This window comes from Cetorhinus maximus, chromosome 20 (assembly GCF_964194155.1).
Source record: "Cetorhinus maximus chromosome 20, sCetMax3.hap1.1, whole genome shotgun sequence".
NCBI classification, from domain to species: Eukaryota; Metazoa; Chordata; class Chondrichthyes; order Lamniformes; family Cetorhinidae; genus Cetorhinus; species Cetorhinus maximus.
In genome coordinates this window covers 28,261,073-28,277,778 of record NC_135898.1, presented here as the reverse complement: position 1 = coordinate 28,277,778, position 16,706 = coordinate 28,261,073, and the positions used below count along the sequence as shown (strand labels likewise).

Here is a 16,706-nt window from a genome sequence, read left to right as displayed (position 1 = left end):
GAGATCAATGTCAGGGCCTGATCGCAGGCGGCTTTGCGACTGCACCCGGGCCCGCCCGCCACGCCCGCCCGACCATGTTCTTTACAACAGTCCAGCAGAAATAAAAAGATATGTTCCTTACATGTGGCAGGGGGTGGTTAGGCCTGGGTCCCAAGCAGATTGCCTTGTATCTACCCTGCTTACCACTGCTTCCTGGACTCACCATATGATAGGTGGCAATAGGCCTGGGAAAGATCCTGACAGCCTGGGGCTAGATTTTCATTAGGAAGGCTGGAATCATGAGTTGGTAATTTTCCTGATGTCAGATCCCAACTCTTTCTCAGCAGTGCTGGCTGCTGGGAGTTTCAACTGGGGAGGTGGGGATAGGCTTAAGATGGGCCTGCCACCTCCTATGCTGGCCTGGAGCTGGAAATGGAGCCAGAAGCGGAGCAGGAAGTAGTGTTGGACAGAGCCGTGTGTAGAAGCAAGTGTGGAGACAGCACCTAGCTTGGACCTTTAATGCACCTATCCAAAGAAAGGTTTGGAAGCTGAAGGCAGAAATTAAATTCCTCACTGCAGCAAAAAAACTCCATTGAAGCCTGTGGAAGCCCAGCTTCAATACAAAGAGTGTGCAGAGTCAGCAGACCTAGCAGGGGTGAGCTAAAAATTTAAATTTCCTGGACAACACAAGTCCTGAAAAATAGTTAAATACTGAAGTGGACAGAAATTTCCATTTAAATAATGGTCCAAGAAACCTGATTCCCAAGTTGGCGCCTGAAAATGTGGCCGCTGAGCCCACTGCAAACAAAGAAAAAAAATTAATTAAATATTAATTGCGACTGAGTAGGCAGCTTTAAAAACCCAGCAAAAGCTGGGAATGAATGCTTCCAAGACCTGAGAACATTGCGCTCAAGCAGGGAAGACTCTAACCAGTTGATCCAGGCAGCCATTGGTGAAAAAATTTAAATGCTGAGATCATGAATGCCATTACTGCAGGAGCCTGCCAAAACCCGCAAGCGCAGGAAAACCCTTTGTGCAGAAGCATACGGCGAGCCATCTTGGATTTTCAGAAACCTCTTATAGCTGAACCTGTGATTTAAAAATTTGAACCATAGATCAGAAATCCACTCTTCCAGGTCAATTTGGACTTTTCCAAGGCCCAGATAAATCACAAAATTAGGGACTTTAGAGAAAGAGATCCCCTTTAGATACATAATTGCTTCAGGTCTGGATAAAAAGACAGAAGCTGAACAAGTTAACACACTGCTTATATCATCGGCCATCGAGCCTACTGAATAAATAGCTAGACAAGGAATCAATGAATTATTTGCAAAATTTAAAGTTTTAAAATCATTCGCTGCATTCACAGAAGTAACAAAATCCTTGAAAGGGCTAAATTTAATAAACGTGTCCCAGGAGAATATGTCGACTTCTTTATAATGATCTGCACAAAATGGCTGAAGGCTGTGATTACGGTGACATGAAATCTGAGCTAATCAGAGATAGAAAAGTTGTAGGAGTGGCAGATAATGCACTCTCAGACATGCTTCAAGTGAAGGAAGATCTAACCCTTGAAAAAGCCATCCAGATTGTCAGGCAATCTAAAATCCAGGTGTAGCACAGATCCATGTTAAGGGTAAAAAGCAAACTGTGTTACAAAGTAAACCCCACTGTCCAGCTAATAAAACAGCACAGAAACAGAGATACTCCAGCCCAAGGGAACCAATAACCTAACTGACTAGTAGAGTGAGCATACCAGCGCTGTGGAGCAAAGTGTCCCCACAGGTGTGATCAACGTCCAGCAACTTCAGCCCAATGCTTTCAATGTAACTAAAGAGAACACTTCAGGAAGCTGTGCAAAGCCAAAACATCAAAATACACAGTAAATCCCAAGACACACAGGTCGATACATCACACCAAGAGGACAAACAAGCATGCTTCTTGAGTGGCTTTTCATTCTGGAATGCAGTCATCTCGGTTAATGGCCATCTCACAAACTATAAGTTGGCCATGGGAGCCAGTATTACGGTCCTATCGACAGAGAACCGTGGCTGGTGATGCAATGGTTGATGCCACCCACAATACACCTGTACAGAGGAGCAGGGGGCGTCAAACTCCCAGTGAAAGGTACTCTGCAGGCGACACTCAGGTACAAAGACAAAACAATCTGAGAGACCCTGCTGATGGTCCACAACCAGGCCTGTTCACTATTGAGCTGAAAAGCCTGCTTCGATCTTAACCTTTACAAAAATTCAGTCAACCAACAAGGGCCTAGCTCCATGTATAAAAAGGAGTTCCCAAATCTCTTTACAAGATTGGGGTGACTGAAGAATGCTTGCAAGATCACACTCAGGGAGGATGCTGAACCTGTGTGCCTGTTCACAATATGAAAAACTCCCCACCCACTCATGAAGCAAGTACAGCAGCAGCTGGACGAGTTGACCAATATGGGGGTCACCACATGGTGTTCTGGAATTGTCCCAGTCCCAAAACCGAATGGTATTTGTGTAAATAAAGCTGTAACCAGAGAAATCCACCCAGTGCCCTCAGTGGATGAAAGCCAGATAACACTCTCAAAGAGCACGGTGTTTTCAAAGCTCAATGTCAACAGTGGCTTTTGGCAACTTGCCCGAGACGAAAAATCCAAATTGCTGACCACATTCGTTACTCCCTTTGGCAGATTCTGCTTCAACTGCCAGCCATTTGAAATCACCACGACACCAGAATTTTTTAAAATTCATTAATGTGATGTGGGCGTTGCTGGCTGGGCCAGCATTTATTGCCCATCCTTAACTGCTCTTGAGAAGGGGTGGTGAGCCGCCTTCTTGAACCGCTGCAGTCCATGTGGTGTCGATGCATGAGGGAGGAAGTTCAACGTACAATGTTGGCCATTTTATAAGACCTACAAGGTGTCATCTGCCATATGGACAATCTTTTGGTTCATAGCACAACAATGGAGAAACATGACAAAAGACTCATAGCAGTCCTAGAAAGCCTGCAGGAAACAGGGCTGATAATGAATGAGAAATGCGAGTTCTCCAAGACATCGATTCAGCTCCTAGGCCACATCGATTGCAATAAAAGCATCACTGCGGACCCACAGAAAACTAAAGCTATTAGCAAGTTCTCAACCCTCCAGAGATTCCTGGGGATGGCGTACCAGTTGGCAAAATTCTTACCAAATCTGGCACAGGTCACGGAACCTTTGAGATATCTTACTTAAGGAAGACCAGACATGGTGCTGGGACTCCTATCAAGAGCAAGCATTCACTCAAATCAAAGCGATGCTGCTCTCAAGCAACATTCTGGCCCACTGTGACCCATCCCTGCCCATCACCATAGCGGCAGATGCTTCATCCACAGGCCTTGGAGCAGTCCTATTTCAAGAGCAACTGGATGGAAGTTGCCTAACACTGTTCTACACTTCCAGAGGACTGTTGGATACAGAAACGAGATACGCCATTATTGAAAAAGGAGCCTTCGCAGTCACATGGATGTGCAAGAAATTTTCAGACTATGTCATTGGCCTAAAGTTCACAACTGAAACAGACCATACGCCAATGGTCTCATTGTTAGACAAAGGGAGCTGGCAAAGACGCCTCCTAGAATCCAGAGATTCCTCCTACACCTCGAGTTTACCTCATGAAACAGTATATATCTAGGGCAAAAACCAATCAGCGGCAGACACACTTACCGGGGCCACAGTAGACGTTCCGACAAAACAGGATGTCAATCTGATCGAGGACTTGAAGCATTAGTTTATTTGTCTTCAGCAGCAAATCATTCCTTATTGTGGTGGATTACTTATCCAGAGGTGAAGCAGCAAATGTAGTAGTTAAAGCTCTGAAAGAGATTTGTGAGCCGCAGCATTCCAGGCGAGATTGTGTCTGATAATGGCCCACAATTTTAAAATCAGTACTTCTGCCAAGGTGCCATCACATCCGGCTTCTGCCACTGTATCAGCTGCCCAAGATACTCACAGTCGAAAGACCGAAAGAAGGGCCTGCACTATAAAAGCCCTCTTAAAAAAAAACGAAGATTTCCAAACAGCACTGCTAACATATAGGTCCACCCTATTACAATGTGGCCTAGCCCCATCCAAACTCCTGAAGGGCAGAAAACTCCGCACATGACTCCCAATTCTACCGAAAAAAATAATCCCAGGGCTGGTAGCCAAGGATTACCAAGACAGAGAGCAGTCCTACAGACAGAAGCAGGCTTCCGCCTACATCCAAAGGTACTGCAGCAGACACTGCCACAGCGAAAGGACAACAAAGCCTGGATTGAGAGAGGGTAACCCCAGTCATACCTGGCTGGCACCCCAGAGAGCATGGCCAAGAGAAACAGGAGGAGTCTCCTCCTCATCCCTCAAAGGGTCCCTCCCACTGTGCAGTGGAGAGAAACTGAGGAAGACACCTGGGTGCCAGAACAACCTCCGATTCAACAAAATTTACCTGCAGCGACCACACCTACCACTCCTCCGACAGTAGTGAGAACAAGATGTGAAAGAATTAAAAGACCTCCAGATGACCTGAACCTATGAACCCAACCCATTGCAGCTCCCTTGAATCTTTGCTCTGAAGAAGGGTCATACAGACTCGAAATGTCAACTTTGTTTCTCTCTCCACAGATGCTGTCGGACCTGCTGAGTTTTCCCAGCTTTTTCTGTGTTTATTTCAGATTTCCAGCATCTGCAGTATTTTGCTTTTATCTGCTGAGTCTTCATCTGCTGCCTCAGACACCCAGCAGTGAGTACTGTTGGCCCAATTTGTCTCTGCTCTCTCCAACAAGTGGCTGCACTCTGCCAATGCAGGTCCCAGCACAGTGCTACAAGTGAGCACAGCAGAGGTTGCTCCCCACACTCGGCCTCCAGCTCTACTTCTCTTCACAGTTACCCGGAGGGAAACCACTGTGCAATCCTCTGGCCACCCTAGCCTATCATCATCCCAATGAAAGTTTGCTGCTAAGGAGCTCCCAGCAACATTGCCACATGGGATAATGCACACCATCCTGACATTCACATATAAATGGTAAGGCCACCAAGCTTACATGCTGCAAACTCATCACCAGTATTCAATCAACAACCCATTAGCCCCACATTATCATGTAATCATGCCAATTTAATGATGCACCCCACACAAAGTGAACGCACATATTGACCCATGTATTTCTTCTACTCTAGTGGCAGAATGTCAAATCAATTCAGCAGCCACGAGAGCCAGAGCTCATCAGCACCAAGATTCTGTGACCAGGATCCCGGTCTCCTTGTGCAGGTATTCCAGGAGAGGTGAGACATCCTGTATCCAGGGGGCCACAAGCTGTCCTTGACCATCACCAAGAACGGGGGGGGGGGGGGGGGGGGTTGCAAATTGCAGTATTTGTTTAATGTCTCTGCTATTTCCTTATTCTCCATTAGAGTTTCTCCTGTCTCTGCCACTATGAGAGCCATAACAAAAACAGAATTACCTGGAAAAACTCAGCAGGTCTGGCAGCATCGGCGGAGAAGAAAAGAGTTGACATTTCGAGTCCTCATGACCCTTCAACAGAACTATGAGAGCCATGTTTATTTTCACTAATTTCTTCCTTTTTAAATACCAATTGATATGTTTACTGTCCATTTTAATCTTTCTAGTTTACTGCCATATTTTTTCCTCTTCATCAATTTCTTGGTCATCCTTTGTGAATTCTGAAACCCTCCTTATCATCAGGCAGCATTATAAACATCGTCCTTTAATCTAACATTACCTTAAAACTTCCCTTGTTACCTACGATTGGGCCACTTGTCCTATGGGGTTTACTCCTTAAGGGAACGCATATTTGTTGTAAATGATGAATTAATTTTTAAAATCTTTTTTCTCCACCGTCCCATTAAACACGCCCAGAGCAGAAAGAGTACAGTTTAAATCTGAGTAAAGCTCCCTTTGCACTATCCCTTCCGGAAAGGTGAACTATGTGTGAGGGATTTCCCTTTGGCCGTCGATGTGTTTTCATTATGAAAACATTTACAACAGGGATTTTTAAAATGAAACATTATTTGTGTTATTCCTTCACATTGATGTTTATTTGTTAATTTAAACTGGAAGGCGGGTGCTGCTTATAGCGTGGGGATTTTTCACGACTTGGATTACGTATTCCCAATACTTTTTCCCTTTAGAATGAGGGAGTTGCCTAATATGCAGCACAAATGCATCACCTCAAGACTATAGCAGCGGTCTCGCAAATTAAAACCGAAATATTTTGTAAGCAAATGAAAATTCACCACTAAAACCAATCCTAATTCAGAAAGCAGCTGGTTATGGAAAAGTCGCCAAATTGAGGTACAATGGGGAATTCTATGTGAAACTAACATTTCAAATGGGAGCAATCCATCACGGGTAAATGAGAGGGGTGAGCCCAAAGAGAAAAGCTTGGAAGTATGCAAGATAATAATTTACTTAAATTAAAGGGTAGGGCATGCAAGTGACAGAGGGGTTGCTCAAACTCAAAATCTGTACAGGGATTAGTATTGGTAAAATCTATGATGCTGATATTTTACAGGATGTATTCGGTGATGTCTCCACCTCTTTGGAGTTTAACCCAGTTCACAGCTCCGCCCCTTGGATATACATATACAGCAACTCCTGCAAACTTCACTTGGATACCATGCTGATAGATCCTGAATCCACTACTTTCATCAATGGTTATCGCTATTTAGAAATTGGTGCAAATGTTTGCGAAGGTGACCTCGGTCATTCCGGTCTTGGGGCGTGAGTTGGGAAATTGGGAATCCGGGATCAGGGCATCGCTCAGTGTAGAGATAGTGAGCTTCATCTGAGTGTCGGAATAGTGCGCTGGGGTCTCAGTGTCGGAATAGTGAGCTGGGGTCTGAGTGTGGGGACTAGTGAGCTGGGGTCTCAGTGTAGAGATAGTGAGCTTCGTCTGAGTGTCGGAATAGTGAGCTGGGGTCTCAGTGTCGGAATAGTGAGCTGGGGTCTCTGAGTGTCGGAATAGTGAGCTGGGGTCTCAGTGTCGGAATAGTGAGCTGGGGTCTCAGTGTCGAGATAGTGAGCTTCGTCTGAGTGTCGGAATAGTGAGCTGGGGTCTCTGACTGTCGGGATAGTGAGTTGTGGGTCTCTGACTGTCGGGATAGCGATCTGGGGCTCTCAGTGTCGGGATAGCGATCTGGGTCTCATTGTCGGTATAGTGATCTGGATCTCAGCGCCAGGATGGCGATCTGGGTCTCAGTGTCGGGGTAGCGATCTGGGGTGTCATTGTCGGGATAGTGAGCTGGGGTCTTCGTGTCGGGATAGCGAGCTGGGGGTCTCTGTCGGGATAGCGAGCTGGGGCCCTCATTGTCGGGATAGCGATCTGGGGGTCTCATTGTCGGGATAGCGATCTGGGTGCCTCAGTGTCGGGATAGCGATCTGGGTCTCAGTGTTGGGATAGTGATCTGGGTGTCTCAGTGTCGGGATAGCGATCTGGGGATCTCAGTGTCAGGATAACGAGCTCGGGGTCTCAGTGTCGGGATAACGAGCTCGGGGTCTCAGTGTCGGGATAGCGATCTGGGGGTCTCAGTGTCGGGATAGCGATCTGGGGGTCTCAGTGTTGGGATAGCGATCTGGGGGTCTCAGTGTCGGGATAGCGATCTGGGTCTCAGTGTCGGGATAGCGATCTGGGTGTCTCAGTGTCGGGATAGCGATCTGGGTGTCTCAGTGTCGGGATAGCGATCTGGGTCTCAGTGTCGGGATAGCGATCTGGGTCTCAGTGTCGGGATAGCGATCTGGGTCTCAGTGTCGGGATAGCGATCTGGGTGTCTCAGTGTCGGGATAGCGATCTGGGTGTCTCAGTGTCGGGATAGCGATCTGGGTGTCTCAGTGTCGGGATAGCGATCTGGGTGTCTCAGTGTCGGGATAGCGATCTGGGTGTCTCAGTGTCGGGATAACGAGCTCGGCGTCTCAGAGTCGGGATAGCGATCTGGGTGTCTCAGTGTCGGGATAGCGATCTGGGTGTCTCAGTGTCGGGATAGCGATCTGGGGGTCTCAGTGTCGGGATAGCGATCTGGGTCTCAGTGTCGGGATAGCGATCTGGGTGTCTCAGTGTCGGGATAGCGATCTGGGTGTCTCAGTGTCGGGATAGCGATCTGGGTGTCTCAGTGTCGGGATAGCGATCTGGGTGTCTCAGTGTCGGGATAGCGATCTGGGTGTCTCAGTGTCGGGATAACGAGCTCGGGGTCTCAGTGTCGGGATAGCGATCTGGGTGTCTCAGTGTCGGGATAGCGATCTGGGGGTCTCAGTGTCGGGATAGCGATCTGGGGGTCTCAGTGTCGGGATAGCGATCTGGGTCTCAGTGTCGGGATAGCGATCTGGGTCTCAGTGTCGGGATAGCGATCTGGGTCTCAGTGTCGGGATAGCGATCTGGGTCTCAGTGTCGGGATAGCGGTCTGGGTGTCTCAGCATCGGGATAGCGATCTGGGGGTCTCAGTGTCGGGATAACGAGCTCGGGGTCTCAGTGTCGGGATAGCGGTCTGGGTGTCTCAGCGTCGGGATAGCGATCTGGGGGTCTCAGTGTCGGGATAGCGATCTCGGTCTCAGTGTCGGGATAGCGATCTGGGTCTCAGTGTCGGGATAGCGATCTGGGTCTCAGTGTCGGGATAGCGAGCTGTGCCCTGGGATTGAATTATTTGTGAAGTTAGCAGACTAACAGAGCTCTGGCTCGGATTGAATTTGTTGGGAATGAGCGCCGAGGCTGAAGTGGATCTGAATGCGATTGAGTCCAGTGCCAATGGGACCCTGGGCAATGTGTTTGCCCAGCCGGCCTGGCAGGTGTGTCTCTGGGCTATTGCTTACGCAGTTATCGTGCTGACCGCTGTGTGTGGGAATGTGATTGTGGTCTGGATCGTTCTTGCTCATAGGAAGATGCGAACTGTCACCAACTACTTCTTACTTAACCTGGCGGTGGCTGACGCAGCCATGGCCGCTTTTAACACCGCCTTCAACTTCATCTACGCCGTTCACAATGAATGGTACTTCGGTCTGCATTACTGCCGCTTCCAAAACCTCCTGCCCATCACTGCCGTGTTCGCCAGCATCTACTCAATGACAGCAATTGCCCTGGACAGGTAAGCAGCAGAGACCAGGACACCTCTCACCCGGGACTATCCCGGGACAGGCCTCCCAAGAATATCACTCAAAGGAGTTTCATCTGAAGGGAGATTGAGCCGGGAACCGTTCACTTTTTGCTCTAGAGTCGGTTTCAATTCAATCTTTAGCTTCTCGTTGTGGTCGCTGGTTTCAGTCCTATTCCCAGTTTGCTTCTCCGGTATTTGGAGTTCTGAAATTAGTTCCCATCTCTGCTTAAAGCGACGGAACTAAATAACCAACAAATGAACTCCAGTAATGAACGCCATCTCAACAAGTATCCAAGTAACTTATTTCTCAGACTGGGTTGTCCACCCTTTTTAAAGGATCGGATATCTTTATTCAGAGAAGGAGGACACTGTCCTCTTTGAACCTCCAGCTTGAACTGTTTGCTGCACTTGGCCCGTCCTGGCCGTCGTTAAAGTAGCCCCACATTGACTGTTCGCTTTTACTGGGAGTCCTGTCAGACAGCAGGAGGGGAACAACGTCTACAGTTAGTAGTGAGAACCCAATCCAATAAATATCACAGTCCCAAATCAAATAGTGGGGTCGTTAATGGGATCAGTGACCCAAGAAACATATTCAAATCCTGCAAAGTCCTGCTTGCTGGCATCTGGGGCTAGTGCCAAAATTGGGAGAGCTGTCTCACAGACTAGTCAAGCAGCAGCTTGACAGAGTCATACTCACAGAATCACACCTTACAGATATGTCCCAGACACCACCATCACCATCCCTGGGTATGTCCTGTCCCACCGACAGGACAGGCCCAGCAGAGGTGGCGGCACAGTGGTATACAGTCAGGAGCGAGTTGCCCTGGGAGTCCTCAACATTGACTCCTGACCCGATGAAGTCTCATGGCATTAGGTCAAACATGGGCAAGGAAACCTCCTGTTGATTACCACATACCTCCCTCCCTCAGCTGATAAATCAGTGCTCCTCCATGTTGAACACCATTTGGAGGAAGCACTGAGGGTGGCAAGGGCACAGAATGTACTCTGAATGGGGAATTTCAATGTCCATCACCAAGAGCAGCTCAGTAGCACCAATACTGACCAAGCTGGCCAAGTCCTAAAGGACATAGCTGCTAGACTGGGTATGCAGCAGGTGGTGAGGGAACCAACAAGAGAGAAAAACATACTTGAACTCATCCTCACCAACCTGCCTGCCACAGATGCATCTGTCCATGACAGTATCAGGAGTGATACGACCGCACAGTCCTTGTCGAGACAAAGTCCCGTCTTCACATTGAGGATACCCTCCATCGTGTTGTGTGCTGCTACCACCATGCTAAATGAAATAGATTTTGAACAGATCTAGCAACTGAAGACTGGGCATCCATGAAGTGCTGTGGGTCATCATCAGTAGCAGAATTGTACTGAAACACAATCTGTAACCTCATGGCCCGGAATATCCCCCCACTCTAGCATTACCACCATGCCAGGGGATCAACCCTGATTCAATGAACAGTGCAGGAGGGCATGCCAGGAGCAGCAAAACCTGGTGAAGCTACAATACAGGACTACTTGCATGCCAAACAGCATAAGCAGCAAGTGATAGACAGAGCTAAGTGTTTCCACAGCCAACAAATCAGATATAAGCTCTGCAGTCCTGCCACATCCAGTTGTGAATGGTGGTGGACAATTAAACAACTCACTGGAGGAGGAGGCTCCACAAGTACCCCCACCATCAATGGTGGGGGAACCCAGCACATCAGTGCAAAACATAAGCCTGAAGCATTTGCTACAATCTTCAGCCGGAAGTGCCAAGTGGATGATCCCTCTCAGCCTCCTCCGGAGCTCCCGAGCATCACAGATGCCAGTCTTCAACCAATTCAATTCACTCTACATGATATCAAGAAATGGCTGAAGGCACTGGATAGTGCAAATGCCATGGGCCCTGACAATATTCTAGCAATTGCACTGAAGATTTGTGCTCCAGAACTTGCCATGCTCCTAGCCAAGCTACAACACTGGCATCTACCCAGCAATGTGAAAAATTGCCCACATATGTCCTGTACACAAAAAGCAGGACAAATGCAACCCGGCCAATTACTGCCCCTTATGTCTACTCTCAATCATCAGTAAAGTAATGGAAGGGGTCATCAACACTGCTATCAAGTGGCACTTGCTTAGCAATAAACTGTTTATTGATGCCCAGTTTGGGTTCCTCCAGGGCCATGAGGTGTCAGCTGTGGCTCAGTTCATAGCACCCTCGCCTTTGAATCAGAGGGTTGTGGGTTCATGTCCCACTCCTGGAAAACCAAGAACTGCGATTGTACTCGAAAGAAGTTGCAATCTGTGACTGTTGGTAACTCGAAAGAGTTTCCTCCAGGGCCACTCAGCTCCTGACCTCATTACAGCCTTGGTTCAAATATGGACAATAGAGCTGAACTCCCGAGGTGAGGTGAGGGTGACTGTCCTTGACATCAAGACCACATTTGACTGAGTGTGGTATTAAGGAGCCCGAGAAAAACTTGAATCAGGGGGAAAACTCTGCTGGTTGGAGTCATACCTAGCACGAAGGAAGATGATTGTGGTTGTTGGAGGTCAATCATCTCAGTTCCAGGACATCACTGCAGGAGTTTCTCAAGGCAGTGTCCTGGGCCCAACCATCTTCAGCTGCTTCATCAATGACCTTCCTTCCATCATAAGGATAGACATTAAATGCTGGCCTAGCCAGTGAAGCCCACATCCCTTGAATTAATAGAAAAAAATCCTGCTTTTGCAAATTGGGAAATTAAATTCAGTAACTTGATGGTAAAATGAATTTGAACCTACTACTGTGAGGCAGCTTTTCCACTATAACAAAACTTCTTTCACCAACGGAGTGTGTCACCCTCCATTGACTCTGTCCCACAGTTTAAAGTGGATCAGCTGACCCAGCAGGCCCAGCTGAAGTGGAAACCTCCCATCATCACCCTCCCAGTGCAGCTAGAGAGTTGTGGACATTGCACAGGCAATGAAGAAACAATCAATCAGAATTGCCAATCAATGCGAGCATCTAGAAAGGCACAGGAAAGCCAGCAAGTATTTGTTAAAGGCAAATCATGTTTGATAAATTAATAGAAATGTTTGATGAAGTGACCAAATGGATAAAGGGGATGCTGCAGATGCAAAATATAAACAAAAGGAAAAATACAATGATGCTGGAAATCAAAAATCAAAAGAGAAAATGCTGGAAATACTCAGCAGATCTGGCAGCATCTATGGAGAGAGAAGTAAAGTTAATGTTTCAGGTTAATGATCTTTCATCAGAAATGGAAGAGATTGAAAATGTGACTGGCTTGAAGCAAGTACAGAGATATTTGGGGTAGGGCTTGGACAGACGAAAGGCAAAAGAGATTAAATGTCAAAAGGGATGATGGTTCCAAGTCCAAAGGAGATGGTAATGGGACAAGTAAAGAAAGAAAGATGGGTCGAAAGGAGGTGTGAATGAGAACAGCAGAACCATTATCAGCACTTTCTGCCCCAGGAATGTGTGCAGTGGTTATGTTCTGAAACAGTTGAATCCAATGTCAAGCCTGGAAAGTTGTAAAGTGCCTACTCCACAACTTAATTGGAACAGTGCAGGTGGCTGTACCTTGCCTTGTCATTTGGAAGTTTAAATTTACATTCAAGAACACATATCCTTCCTCACAATTCTATTATGTCAGCACTGGATTCAGCTTTCCCACTCTCTTTCAATACATTCATTTCCTCTGTTTCACCATTAGCTTTCAGTACTAGTGCTATCTGCTTCACCATACCTTGCTCAGGTTTTTCGTGCATCTTTTATTCAGATGGCTTTAGTTTGTTTGCAACTATCATTAACTCTTTCTTTTCAATGTCTTTTAAAATTAGCAGGCTGAGTTCCTGAATCTTTGGACACATCTTTAGTTGAAACTTTAATATTTGCAGCAGGTTTACAGAAAGCTATTGATTCTTTTAAATCACTCAGCTTTTCCATTAAAACTTCAGTTTCAACAGCCTTAACAGACTTTCTCAAAACCATTGAAGATGACAATACCTTATCCCCAGCCTAGACATTTCTGAATAAAAAATCTATGCTGTCAATAGGCAAAGTAGGAACCACCCCAACAATTACAGAACAAATTATTAATCCACATTTTAAATTAACTCTATAAAGGAACAGGTAAATAATTTCCATCAGTACCCCATATCAATATATTTTTATTTACCAAATTTTCTGGAGAGGAATTCCTGTCACCTGCCAGTGTCAGTGACTGTGCTGACCCTGTATCCCTAGGCTTCCTGCCTCACCAGATAAGAATGGGGACACTTCACCTTTACACAGAAAGCTTCCATAATTTCCTGCACTCTGTCCCACTTCAGTAGTAAACCAAAGCAAGTTTAACAGCTTGTCATCAACTTTACCCACTGGGACAATGATTCCTGGAGGAGCACCGTGCACCCTTACAAATGACACAGTCTTGCTTTGGGTGACAATTGACAGGCAGGATTTACTGGAAAAGCTGACTATACTTATAGTGGATAAGTGGATAAACCCCTGGTCCAAATATCTTACATCCCAAGTTGCTAAAGGAAATGAAAGTGGAGATAGTGGAAGGGCTTACCATAATCTTTCAATCTCCCCTCGATATGGGAGAGGAGTGGCATCAAAGTTGAATTCCATAGGATCAAAGAAGGCAGTAGCAGTGTAAAAATGAAATTAGCTCAGAAACAGAAAACAAAAAGCAAAAGTGAATATTTGTTTTTCAGACTGGAGGCAAGTATACAGTGGCATTCCCCGGGGGCCGGTATTAGGATCGCTGCTCTTTTGTTATTGATTAATGACCTGGACTGACATGCCTTGTCATGCCTCAATTGATTAGATTATTACACTGCGAGCTGAGAAATGATACTTTCTACATTACTCCTATACTAAAGACAGCTCTAAGTAACTGTAGAGTTGACGTTGTCCTCTGACATCTCCATCATTCTGCTTTCCAATTGCACAATATGGACATGGAAGCACTGTGGGAATGCTAGTGCCAGATAATACCAATCATAGATGCTTTCAAAAGGAAGTTGAGCAAGTACATGAGGGAGAAAAGAATAAAAGGATATGTTTGGATGAAGTAAGGTAGGAGGAGGCTTGTGTGGAGCATAATGATTGATATTGACCTGTTGACTGAATGATGATCCTAATACCAGTCTTTCTCTGTGCTATATGTTCTACATGATTATAAATGGAGAATGAGGATAATATGGAGGATTGAGAGGTTCTATCTGATTACCTGCTATATCTGATTACCTTGCTGTATCTCACTGCACAGGTACATTGCCATCATCCACCCTTTGAAGCCCAGGCTGTCCTCCAGCTCGACTAAGATAGTGATTGGCGTTATCTGGCTGCTGGCCCTGGCTCTAGCATTCCCACAGTGCTTCTATGCCCGTATTGTGCAATCAGAGAGCAGAGTGATCTGTAACGTGGACTGGCCTGGGGATGTCGGAGGACAACATCAACTGACGTAAGAATCTGTGCTCAGTTCCCTCCTACTGTTATAGCTAGTATTAACGGTGCCCATTTGCAAATGTGAATGCTTATCCAAAAATAATTTCATAGTTTCGGGGGGAATAAAACAATCAAATGGCATAAATCTAAAGAAATTTTGCTCTTAATAAACTGATATCCCCCTGGTGCAAAACCTTGAGCTACTTATTTAGAATTTATGTGAAAATAACATTGTTTCATTGGAAGAAGCTACCAGGACAGGATAGGTTTAAACCTTCACTATATTGAGTATTTGACAATAGTGGTTAAACCTTGTCTTGTCTTGTGATTTGAAACCTATGAGCTGGAGTGGTCAGGGGAAAGAAATTGCTTTTCTTGTTACATTAAAGTTGATTGGTGGATTCCATTAAGTGCAGGATGTCATTGTTAATACCCTTACAACCCTACACACTCTATGACCAGTAGTGTCACCACATGAAGCATAAGGGCTTTGATTCCATCATCTCTGTGACCGTATATAACACACACTGCAGTTCATTGCCCAATTCTCAGGAAACACTTCTGACACTTTTCCAGGTCTGAGGAATCTTTCAACAAAATCCAGCTAACGTCTACCAGATCAGCATGGTTTGCAACATTCACCATAGCATGGCAATTCATCCATATGACATCTCCAGGAGGGAGGATCTAACCATCTCCCCTTGACATTCAATGGCATTACCATCACTGAATCCCCCACTATCAACATCCTGGGGTTAACATTGACCAGAAACTTAATTGCACCAATCACATAAAAGCCACTGAGTACTGAATAGATCAGAGGCTATGGCCAGAATTTTCCCAGAATTGCACTAAGTGCGGTGGCGGGCATGAAAAAAGACGTATTCTTGCAAGCTGCAAGAGCAGACTTTTGCGCCGTATCATCTGCTTGCTGCCTTATTAATTATGCAGGCACAGGAAACACACCATATCGCTGGCGGGAAGCCTCTGAATCACCTGCCACACCAGTACATCACCATTTCCTTGCTCTGGGTGCCATGTGTAACATGCAGCTGCGCCCACAGTTCTCCACGCTTGCAGCTCAGTACTACTCCAGTGAAGACATGGCCCCGAAAGCCAAGAAAGTTCAGTGACCCTTCACTGGAATGCCTTTTGGAGGCCCACCATGATGTCCTCCACCCCTGCTCAGGCCGCAGGAGGTCTCACAATCTCACCACTCTGGCTGGACTGGTAGGTAGAGACTTGCCAATGAGCACGCCGAAAAGTGATGTGGTTCTGCCTGCGAAGCACTGATGACCATGAGTGCTGTCCGAAGCAAGGTAGACAAACAAACCTTGAAGTCTTGAGCAAAGTACAGCTCGCCAGGTGCACGTCACCTATGCACCATTGTAAAACACGCTGGCATGCAATCACACCGATGTGAGCGCATGATCCAATGTGGGGGGATGATTCCGGTAAACAGGCCTTATAGTGAGATTCTACAGCGATGAAATTAGCTTCCTGATGTGCGGCAGTGGGAAACGCGGCCCACCATTGAAAGGTGGAGCGGACGATCGCAAACTGGTTTTATGACAACCTGAAACTGATTTTTGTGTTCTCCCGATATTTTCTGCTGCCCCCCTGCATTGACGCCAACCGCAAACGGGAGCAGAAAATCCTGTTTTATGCGTTTTGTGGTGAATGGCTCACTCCTCTCCACCACCTACAAGGCACAACTCAGGAGTGTGATGGAATACTCCCCACTTGCCTGGATAAGTGCAGCTCCCACAACACTCAAGAAGCTTGACACCATCCAGGACAAAGCAGCCTGCTTGATTGGTACCACATCCACCACCTTGAAATTCACCATCTCCAGCGCACAATGGCAGCAGCGTGCACTATATACAAGATGCACTGCAGTAACTCACCAAGGCTCCTTCAACAACACCTTCCAAACCCACGATTTTTACCGCCTAGAAAGAGAAGGGCAACAGATGCATGGAAGCATCACCACCACCAAGTGACTCACCATTATGACTGGGACAGGATCACGTAACTCATTGATACTCTATATACAACTGGTCGTTATTAGAATAATATCCCAATATCTTATCTGTAAATAGCAATAATTCTGTAACCTGTTGATATTCACCCTGAAACTGTAGCCGGAGTTCCCCC

At 46.4% G+C, this 16,706-nt stretch overlaps 1 protein-coding gene across 1 annotated transcript in view; it reads left to right on the top strand.

Annotated features, from left to right (window-relative positions):
- The first annotated feature begins 8,611 nt into the window (after positions 1 to 8,611).
- tacr2 (tachykinin receptor 2) overlaps positions 8,612 to 16,706 on the top strand; it is a 139,398-nt gene continuing 131,303 nt past the window's right edge. The window contains exons 1-2 of the mRNA XM_078565821.1: positions 8,612 to 9,076; positions 14,371 to 14,565. Coding sequence (XP_078421947.1) covers positions 8,691 to 9,076; positions 14,371 to 14,565 — 581 coding nt within the window. The 5' untranslated portion in view covers positions 8,612 to 8,690. The remainder of the gene's footprint in view (positions 9,077 to 14,370; positions 14,566 to 16,706) is intronic.